Genomic DNA, 11,452 nt, shown 5'->3' on the forward strand with positions numbered 1-11,452 from the left:
AAGCGCTGTAACATGGAGATATGACCATGTGGGAACCCTAACCCTACCAAGGTATGTATCAATTTAATCGTTTGTTTTTTGAAAGATAAGGTCCTTATGCTTCCAATACCGTACCGCTTTGAGCATTGGGGATCAGAATACGCCTTCGTCCAATGACTCGTATGTGCAATGTAGTAGAACTGATCAAAGGGTAAGGCCATCCCACAGCATTGGCCATTTCATGTTTCTGTGGATCATGTGATTTATGACAGCCACCTCAATGCGCTCTCCTCGGCGTGAGAACCAGTCCAGATCAAAACAGATAACCCTCTGATTTATAACCGAGCGCAGTTCCCATGATTGTCGGTGGGCAGTAGACAGAAATGCTGATACTTTTTCCCTTAAGGAATTGAATGGTTTGACAGTGATTTACTAACGTAAATCTTTCTAACAGACCCGTGATAAAGAGAGTGCACTAGGCCAGTAAATATCCATCTTGGGAGGAGTGACCAAAGTTGTTTTTCCTTTATACCTCATTGGGCAAAAACTGTTTGAATCAATTTTTTTCCACGTCATTTCAACACAAAAAAATATACGTTTTGATGACGTTGAATCAATGTGGAAATCTGATTAGATTTGCAAAAGTCATCAACTTAAAGGCATTTCGTTTTATTTTCACTTTTTTTTTGTTGATTTCACGTTGAATTCACGTTAGTTGAAAACTCAACCAAATGTAAATCCAAATGAGATGTTAAACTGATCTCTGTGCCCTGTGGGACCAGTTCCAAACCAACGGTTCGTCAGGGATGCTGATACCCTGCAATCGCATTGACATATTCTTTCTCCAAGGGAGAAAATAACTGAACCAGACTCTGTACATATTCCCTTTTTCCCCTTTGAATACCATCTCGCATAACAATAGGCTAACCAATAACATTATAGCATACAATTGTCTAGAGGTGCAGTCCAAAATTGTCACAACAGACACATGGAAATTGATATATTTTTAAACGTCTATGTCTATAGGTCCCTACAGTAGATATAATTACAGAATAGGGTGAGTTGTTGTCTCGAAAGGCTGTAGAAATGTTGGTGACTGATTTACAACTCTGTGTACAGACAGTGCCAGTTATGCAATTGTTATTATGTGTGTCTCTCTTAGGGAGTTTTGTTTTACCCATCCTCTCAATAACACATAACAGGAAGGATGAATATTTTCCCTCACCAAAATAGATTAAACATATACTTTGTGGTCTTCAAAAAACTATTTATTTTATTATGGCGTTAGAGCATTGGCACATACACTGGCTCCATTGATCTGCTGTGGTGAAAACAAAGAAGAATATTCTCTGAGTGGCCAAATATATTTATATAAAAACGTTTTTAATCAGTGGCATCTGTAGAGTAGGCCTAGAGGGCTTGTTTGCATAGGAAACTGTTACAAAAGAAAAAAGCCAAACAAGTTACAGTTGTATCATTGAACTGCAGTTGGAAGTACTAGGCTATTTGATATGTTGTTTTTGTACTTTCTAAAGGAAAAAGCGCCTGTAACTTCTTTCCAGCAGCAAATTGAAGTGCACCATCAAATATGTATTCTTCTATCTTCAATATAGCTTGTAGTTCATCTCATATTTACAAAATGAATGGACAAGATTAGAAACACTCAGCTTCGATTCATTCATTGACTGATTATCTCCAAACCCTTTGGTTCTTCATCTGACTGATTAGAACAACTCCTAAAGACACTGCCCACTGTCATGACGTTGAATCAAAGTGGAGAACTGATTAGATTTGAAAAAGTAATCAACGTAAGGGAATTTCGTATATTTTTCACCCAAATTTTAACCTAAATCCAATGACATGGTAACATTTTTGGTTGACAACTCAACCAAATGTACATCAAAAGTAGACATTGAACTGATGTCTGAGTCCAGTGGGTGCTTTGTGAGTGTTTATCACATTATTTCCCCACCAAGAGAATCAACTGAGTTGAGGTCAGAGGTCAGAGCATAACAAAACTTCTGCTGGATATTTTAAGGAATTTTGTTTCTATTTCACATATTCAGAAAATAATTGTCATAATAATATGAATTATATAGCCGATTTTGGGGAAGCAAATGGTCTAGTGATAGTGTTAAGAAAATTATGAAAACAAACTGACACTGAAAATGGAGAAAAAGACGGAAGCTAGATAGGTCCAATTTGAGTGTTGTTATTCAATAAAAATAAATCATTAGTACATTTTAAGTGAATTTCATTATCGTCGCTCTCGCTCCCATAAGATAACTTGCATTTGCTCTGAATCTGCACACAATCAGAAATTAAATAAGCTGGTTGAATAAAAGTACATGAACACCAAAAAATCCAAGCTATAGTTAATAAAACAGTCTTGTTCCTTTATCTTCAAAGTTTGGAAGTCCTCTAGTCACCATGAGACCTTTGAAAAGTCAAACACTTAAAAGGCTCCTACTTCTGTTCCCCAAGGTCTGTATGGTTTGCTGCTGCTGCTCTCTCTGTCTCTGCTTTGCTGTGAGGTGGATGTGGTGGATATGGAGGGGCTCACAGCTGAAGCTACCATAGACGATGTGCTGCTCACACTGTGAGGTGTGAAGATGGGGAATCCTCCAGGGAATGACAGGGGAAAAGTCTGGGCCACAGCAGCAGCAGCGGCCGCAGCGTGAACAGTAGCCGAGAGCGACAGGAGGGAGGTGGAGAGCGGGGGGACGCAGGGCGCCACGCTGCCATTAGAGGGCGCCCTGTGAGAGGAATCGGTATGGGAGAAGGTTGCCGTTAGGAGGGCCGAGCCACGCTGGGGCACCTCCACAGACAGTCTGCTGGCGGCACTGTCTGAGGAGGGCAGTCCATTCTGCTGGAGGAAGGTGGTGGGGAAGGGGTGGAAGGCGGCGGCCCAGTGGTGAGGGTGGAGCGCCTGCTGGTGGTGTGCCATAGATGAGGTCATGGCAGCCGCCTCCTCTGGGAGGCGCAGGTGCTGAGGTGGGAGACCAGGCGCACACGCAGGGGGTCGCTACTGTCTAATCCCTCCACAGAGCTCAGGTATCTGGCCACCTCCGTCAGACACTCCCTGAAGCCCACACTCATGAAGTCCATGGCCAGGGAGTGGGCATCAAAATACCCTATAGAGACAGACAAACCAACAGACACAAAGGAGGGATATTGAAATTATGAATGACAAACACCTAGAAATACTGCCGGTCTCTCTACTGATCTGTAATGTAGCCACCAGCTACTGATGGGAGTGATTACTAAATGGAGAGGGATGGATACATGCTGGTCTCCGAGGTTGACCATTAGGGCTCCGTCTGTGCTTCCAGGCACAACCTTAACAGTCTGGGATTGTGCTGGGATGTTTATATGTTCGTTTTGTCTCACCTGTTTTTACACTTGCCGAAAACCCCAAACAAACCCCTGACAGGGCAACCTGTGAATGCAGCCTTCTCCGCCACCACGGATTTATGAAAGCAAACACAATCCAAGGGTCAAGTGCTCCTTTAGTCCCATCAGCACTTTTCCACGAGTTCAAACCTACCATTAGCATTGATTTCCACTTGTCAAAGGGGACTGCTCACTTAGATTTCACTACACAGTAAGGCAGAGAGAAGCAGCCAATTCACTCCTTACCTTTACCGCCAGTGGCCTGCAGCATCTTTAGGTGATCCACTGTCATCTGCAATATTTCTGCCTTCTCTAATTTGGCTGAACCCTGCAAGGAGCAACAGGATGTATGAGTCTTAGAACTCTCCTAACTTTCATTGAAAAAATATCCACAAAATGTCATAACTGTTTTGATGAAAATGAAACTTTTGAGGAAGTTCCATTTAATTTCAACCCACTTGTTTTTCAAATGCAGTTGGGACAAGTCGACGTAACTCTGATAAACTATTATTGATTCGATCCCTCCTTCGCTTCTCAATGATCTACAATAGATAAATATTTTATTGCATACTTTGAAATATAACAATACAAGGCCTAATAATAATATTTTTAACAATAACGCAACAATAATTAAATACATGTTTAAATAATAAGTAATACATAATAAAGATAACTACAATGGAACAAGAGGACAACAATGAAAATAAGTCCCAGACTTTAGTGTGTGTTATCCGCGATGATTTTACTCATGTACATTTACGTCTGTATGTTCGTTTTTAAAATAGTCGAATTAATAAACTATAAACGAATCTTCATTATTAAATAATAAGTTATACATAATAATAATGATGATAATAAACTACTAAATAAATAATTACCCCTCTTCGTTTTTTTCTTGCCATAACTTGGGTTGTTGTTGTTGGGGAGCCACATCTAATAAATGATCCATTGCTGTGCCTGCATGGGACAAACATAAGATATAAGTTCATTTTACTCAACATAATGTTTTATTTTTGTTATGGATGAGCAAGTATCCAAAACCACACCGTTTACATTGTGTAATTTATGCATCAATGCGTATTTTGATAACACTAATGTAGCCTGCACTAACACTCTATGTATAATACCTTAAAGAGAATTCTCCAAAATGTTCCTGCATCGCTCATGAACCACCCATAAAGGTGATGATTTGCACTTGTCACCTAAAAGTTTACACCAGAGTGAAACTTTTTTGGCATGCACATTTGACAAACTTTACTCGAGTTAAAAGTTTCATCCGTTTTGCCTGGTGTACACGCGGGAAAAAAGACCAATGACATTCTGTATCTACCCAACATTTACCCCACATCTCCATCTTTAAGAACTCACCCAGAATAATTATTCTCACTGCCGACATCAATAGTTTCATCCATGTCGCTGTCAGAAGTACTATCCTCACAAGGCCTCTTCATGGTGATACACTCGCTGTCTCTACTAACGTTCCGTGGATGGGTGCGCGTCCAGGTAGACTTGACTGGTGCGTGTACAATTCCCTTTGTACAGCTTTCCCAACGAGCCGTTGGAGCCTCACCTCACAGATGCAGGGGAGCGTAGCTGCCAACGTCCTGCTTGGGAACACCCACATCAGAAAAAACACGCCCCAAGCCACTGAGCAATGAGGAGAGAGAGGTTTGTGCTCCAACGCTGGACCAAGTTCGCTAGATAATTGACTGCACCGTTTTAGTACTGTTTAAGACACCCGCGAGCCGCGAAAAGCGTGAGGAACTGTTTACACGAACTCGGAATGTGACAGAACATACACAGGACATATAACACTGCTTCAACCATGACAAAACATATATGTGTGGCAGATAATAGTCAATTATAGTAGCCAAACCGTTACCTGAACTTGAAAAAAGAAAGCAAATGTAGATAATAAAAAAAGATGATCAAAATCTAAAATATATAATCATTGATAAATATATAGACTTTATGTTGCTAAAATCATTCATCTTCAGTGAGAAAAGCATCCCTCTGCGCAACCCTTCCTGCAAATGTCCATGTCTCCAAATAAATTTTACACATCTAGGACAACTTTTTTTCCGTTTTTTTGGATAAGTGAGTATTTCCAGCAGCAGTGGACATAGGGACAAGGACATATTATGTACTATTACTACTTTTTTTATTTCCCCCCAGAACTTTATTCAACATCATTCACCGTCTGATATTAGTATTTTATTTATTTAACCTTTATTTAACTAGGCAAGTCGGTTAAGAACAAATTCTTATTTACAATGAAGGCCTACCAAAAGGCAAAAGGCGTCCTGCGAGGAGGGGGGCGGGGATTAAAAATATAGGACAAAACACACATGATGACAAAAGAGACACCACAACACTACATAAAGAGAGACCTAAGACAACAACATAGCATGGTAGCAACACATGACAACACAGCATGGTCGCAACACAACATGACAACAATAGGGTAGCAACACAACATGGCAGCAGCACAACATAGTAGAAGCACAAAACGCGGGTATACAGAGATGACCAGTTTACAGAGGAGTTTAGAATGCAGTATGCAGAGATTTAGTGATATACTTTTGAATTATGTGTTGAATAGTTGGAATAGTTTGCCAGAATAACCTGAAGAAATACATTTTCATATTTTATCACATTAGCCTATTATGAAATGGCTGTCAAAGGGATGGTGTGTTTAAGAGAAGTTAGATAATCTAAGGAAAATTGAAAATGGTGGAACTGAACATCCTGACCACAAGCCATCCTAATCTGCCCCCAGGGAGGGGAAGGAGTGTGTAGTGTGTACTATATGACATGTACTTGCATGGAGAATGTCAAGAGTCTACACCTGGTCTTGAACTGACAATGTCTACTAAACATAAAGGACTATAAAAAGAGTAGATGGAGACATGGAGGTGCCAAGAACATCTGACGTGAGCCTTGGTAAAATATATTTTCACACATCTGAATAATATGCTTAGAGATATGCCACTATGGCTGCGTCTCTGATCTTTTTTTTCACTAATTAGCAATCCGGTCAGCTCTGAAAAAGATCTGAGGTGAAAAGATCGGATTTGATTGGTCAAAACAACAATTCGTGGGAAAAAAATCAGAATTAGGCTGCTTGTGCAAACACAGCCTTGGACCCAAAGCAGATTTGCAATAGATAGGGAGTGCTGTTTGGAACTGAAGTAAAGAAATTGGGAAAAATATCAAATAAAAACACAGAAAAAAGGTAATTATAACTGAGGATCCAAAAGAAAGGAAATATTAAACCAAAGACAAATGCTGCTTCTGGTTTTAAACACATTGCAGTTCCTGTGAGAGGAGTGGCTCACCACAAGGCAATTAAGAGGAACACACACACACACACACACACACACACACACACACACACACACACACACACACACACACACACACACACACACACACACACACACACACACACACACACACACACACACACAGAGGGGCACATATGAACTGGGTCCCCTGCCAGTTGGAGGCTCCAGCTGTAGTTCGTTTCCTGGGTAAAACAGTGAAGATAGTGCATTGTTTGGTGCACCCCCCCCCCCCCCCCCTCTGTCATGTGCCTTACCCCTGGTGGAGGGTAGCACAGTCTCCCAGGCAGCTTGCCAGTGTGATGACTCGTTCCCAGAGCTCACCGCACTGCAGTGAAACCCAATCGCCGTGTGAGAGGCAGCCAGGAACACAGGCTGGGCTGGTATGACAGGGAGGTTACCGCTAGCCAAGCGTCGACCCCATTGCCGACACCACTGCTCGTAACCCGATTCTTCACATTGTTTGTGTTTGTTGTTTGCCCAATTGGACTAACATGATATAAAAGCTTAGAAATGCACTGCTTCCATAATGGGCCAGGGCAACTTTTGACCTTTCACACGTTCATGTCTTTTTCACAACTTTGTTTCAACAGCGAGGTGGTATTTTAAAAAAAAATGCTGTTTGTGAAAAAAGTTCATAAATAACTAAGAGGCTGGTCTCTACTCCCCCTCCCCCACTTCCTGGGTCTGAGAGGCTGGTCTCTACTCCCCCCCCACCTCCTGGGTCTGAGAGGCTGGTCTCTACTCCCCCCACCTCCTGGGTCTGAGAGGCTAGTCTCTACTCCCCCCACTTCCTGGGTCTGAGAGGCTGGTGTCTACCCCCCCCACCTCCTGGGTCTAAGAGGCTGGTCTCTACTCCCCCACTTCCTGGGTCTGAGAGGATGAGCTCTACTCCCCCCACCTCCTGGGTCTGAGAGGCTGGTCTCTACTCCCCCACTTCCTGGGTCTCAGAGGCTGGTCTCTACTCCCCCCACCTCCTGTGTCTGAGAGGCTGGTCTCTACTCCCCCCCACCTCCTGGGTCTGAGAGGCTGGTCTCTACTCCCCCCACCTCCTGGGTCTGAGTGGCTGGTCTCTACTCCCCCACTTCCTGGGTCTGAGAGGCTGGTCTCTACTCCCCCACCTCCTGGGTCTGAGAGGCTGGTTTCTACTCCCCCTACTTCCTGGGTCTGAGAGGCTGGTCTCTACTCCCCCCACCTCCTGGGTCTGAGAGGCTGGTCTCTACTCCCCCCACCTCCTGGGTCTGAGAGGCTGGTCTCTACTCCCCCACCTCCTGGGTCTGAGAGGTTGGTCTCTACTCCCCTCCCCCACCTCCTGGGTCTGAGAGGCTGGTTTCTACTCCCCCCACTTCCTGGGTCTGAGAGGCTGGTCTCTACTCCCCCCCCACCTCCTGGGTCTGAGAGGCTGGTCTCTACTCCCCCACTTCCTGGGTCTGAGAGGCTGGTCTCTACTCCCCCTCCCCCACTTCCTGGGTCTGAGAGGCTGGTCTCTACTCCCCCACACCTCCTGGGTCTGAGAGGCTGGGCTCTACTCCCCCCACCTCCTGGGTCTGAGTGGCTGGTCTCTACTCCCCCACTTCCTGGGTTTGAGAGGCTGGTCTGTACTCCCCCTCCCCCACTTCCTGGGTCTGAGAGGCTGGTCTCTACTCCCCCCCACCTCCTCCTGGGTCTGAGAGGTTGGTCTCTACTCCCCCTCCCCCACCTCCTGGGTCTGAGAGGCTGGTTTCTACTCCCCCACTTCCTGGGTCTGAGAGGCTGGTCTCTACTCCCCCCACCTCCTGGGTCTGAGAGGATGGTCTCTACTCCCCCACTTCCTGGGTCTGAGAGGCTGGGCTCTACTCCCCCCACCTCCTGGGTCTGAGTGTCTGGTCTCTACTCCCCCACTTCCTGGGTCTGAGAGGCTGGTCTCTACTCCCCTCCCCACTTCCTGGGTCTGAGAGGCTGGTCTCTACTCCCCCCACCTCCTGGGTCTGAGAGGCTGGTCTCTACTCCCCTCCCCCTCCATGGGTCTGAGAGGCTGGTCTCCACCCCCCCCCACTTCCTGGGTCTGAGTGGATGGTCTCTACTCCCCCCACCTCCTGGGTCTGAGAGGCTGGTTTCTACTCCCCCACTTCCTGGGTCTGAGGCTGGTCTCTACTCCCCCCACCTCCTGGGTCTGAGTGGCTGGTCTCTACTCCCCCCACTTCCTGGGTTTGAGAGGCTGGTCTGTACTCCCCCTCCCCCACTTCCTGGGTCTGAGAGGCTGGTCTCTACTCCCCCCACCTCCTGGGTCTGAGAGGTTGGTCTCTACTCCCCCTCCCCCACCTCCTGGGTCTGAGAGGCTGGTTTCTACTCCCCCACTTCCTGGGTCTGAGAGGCTGGTCTCTACTCCCCCCACCTCCTGGGTCTGAGAGGCTGGTCTCTACTCCCCCACTTCCTGGGTCTGAGAGGCTGGTCTCTACTCCCCCCCACCTCCTGGGTCTGAGTGTCTGGTCTCTACTCCCCCCACTTCCTGGGTCTGAGAGGCTGGTCTCTACTCCCCCTCCCCCACTTCCTGGGTCTGAGAGGCTGGTCTCTACTCCCCCACCTCCTGGGTCTGAGAGGCTGGTCTCTACTCCCCTCCCCTCCATGGGTCTGAGAGGCTGGTCTCCACCCCCCCCACTTCCTGGGTCTGAGAGGATGGTCTCTACTCCCCCACCTCCTGGGTCTGAGAGGCTGGTTTCTACTCCCCCACTTCCTGGGTCTGAGGCTGGTCTCTACTCCCCCCACCTCCTGGGTCTGAGAGGCTGGTCTCTACTCCCCCCACACCTCCTGGGTCTGAGAGGCTGGGCTCTACTCCCCCCCACACCTCCTGGGTCTGAGTGGCTGGTCTCTACTCCCCCCACCTCCTGGGTCTGAGAGGCTAGTCTCTACTCCCCCCACTTCCTGGGTCTGAGAGGCTGGTCTCTACTCCCCCTCCCCCACTTCCTGGGTCTGAGAGGCTGGTCTGTACTCCCCTCCCCCACTTCCTGGGTCTGAGAGGCTGGGCTCTACTCCCCCCACCTCTTGGGTCTGAGAGGTTGGTCTCTACTCCCCCTCCCCCACCTCCTGGGTCTGAGAGGCTGGTTTCTACTCCCCCACTTCCTGGGTCTGAGAGGCTGGTCTCTACTCCCCCACCTCCTGGGTCTGAGAGGCTGGTCTCTACTCCCCCACTTCCTGGGTCTGAGAGGCTGGTCTCTACTCCCCTCCCCCACTTCCTGGGTCTGAGAGGCTGGTCTCTACTCCCCTCCCCCACTTCCTGGGTCTGAGAGGCTGGTCTCTACTCCCCCCCCACCTCCTGGGTCTGAGTGTCTGGTCTCTACTCCCCCACTTCCTGGGTCTGAGAGGCTGGTCTCTACTCCCCTCCCCCACTTCCTGGGTCTGAGAGGCTGGTCTCTACTCCCCCCACCTCCTGGGTCTGAGTGTCTGGTCTCTACTCCCCCACTTCCTGGGTCTGAGAGGCTGGTCTCTACTCCCCTCCCCCACTTCCTGGGTCTGAGAGGCTGGTCTCTACTCCCCCCCACCTCCTGGGTCTGAGAGGCTGGTCTCTACTCCCCCTCCCCCTCCATGGGTATGAGAGGCTGGTCTCCACCCCCCCCCACTTCCTGGGTCTGAGAGGATGGTCTCTACTCCCCCCACCTCCTGGGTCTGAGAGGCTGGTTTCTACTCCCCCACTTCCTGGGTCTGAGGCTGGTCTCTACTCCCCCCACCTCCTGGGTCTGAGAGGCTGGTCTCTACTCCCCCCCCTGAACACACACACAACACACACACACACCTTCGGGGTCTGAGAGGCTGGTCTCTACTCCCCCACCTCCCTCTTCCATACCCACCTCTTGCTTAAAATCAGTCAAATTTACCTGTCAACACCCTGACATACTCCAGTGCCGTGCACAAGCTCTTTCAGGTGTGACCCAGGGAATAGAGTAAATAGAACATTTAGTCCTACTGGGACTTGCCCTACCAATCCCTCCCATGATGAGAGATATCTGCATTTTAAACCAGTGTGTTACTGTAAATGTATTCCTTTAACATGTTTAATGACTAGCTGTGATCAAGCCGACCAGCTAATGACAGCAATAACAATATTGGGTCTCAAAACCCTTGAAAGGGATTTCAAAGGCAGTTTTGATATTATAATTTGCAACAAATGTGGCAAAGTATTCGAGAATTAATTTCACGTGTCCTCCAGATCATCTAAAACAGTGTAAGCTGTTGAACATTTAATTTGCCAAAAGGGGGATAAAATTTCCTCCTCCTTTATCTGTTTGTTTTCACATTCCATCCTTGGTAGATAGAAAACAAGAGCCACTGCTAAAGATGCAGGACATTAATTGAAAACATTAGTCAGAAAATGGCTGCCGTCGTTGAGTCTCCTTGACGGCATCTTGAAACAGTATGTCTTGTGTCACCTCTTAGAATAGTCTGAGCATGAGGCTGGTTCAGCATTGGGCGACGTGTGCAAGGGCATAATGTACTGTGTGTGTGTGTGTGTGTGTGTGTGTGTGTGTGTGTGTGTGTGTGTGTGTGTGTGTGTGTGTGTGTGTGAGAGAGAGTGTGTTTGTATGAGAAAGAGAGAGTGAGCGTGCGTCCTCCATTCCCATGCAGAAGGAAGGATTCTTGTCATCATCCCAAACATACCCCAGCCTCTGCCCCTGTGCCATGCAATGGGGGCCCGGCCCCAGCCCTAACCCCAGCACCATGCCTCAGCCACAGCCCCGGTGTGTCATGGTATCAGTGGTTCC

At 47.5% G+C, this 11,452-nt stretch overlaps 1 protein-coding gene across 1 annotated transcript; it reads right to left on the reverse strand.

Moving 5' to 3' along the window:
- Nucleotides 1–1,343: 1,343 nt before the first annotated feature.
- Nucleotides 1,344–5,051, reverse strand: LOC115107710 (hairy/enhancer-of-split related with YRPW motif protein 2). Its single transcript, XM_029631264.2, is given in 6 exon segments — nucleotides 1,344–2,952; nucleotides 2,955–3,113; nucleotides 3,619–3,700; nucleotides 3,831–3,914; nucleotides 4,251–4,329; nucleotides 4,741–5,051. Coding segments are annotated over 6 exon segments (1,005 nt in total). The 5' UTR covers nucleotides 4,824–5,051; the 3' UTR covers nucleotides 1,344–2,434.
- Between the last annotated feature and the right edge of the window lie 6,401 nt (nucleotides 5,052–11,452).

The sequence above is a fragment of the Oncorhynchus nerka genome, linkage group LG24, assembly GCF_034236695.1.
Source record: "Oncorhynchus nerka isolate Pitt River linkage group LG24, Oner_Uvic_2.0, whole genome shotgun sequence".
Lineage (NCBI taxonomy): Eukaryota > Metazoa > Chordata > Actinopteri > Salmoniformes > Salmonidae > Oncorhynchus > Oncorhynchus nerka.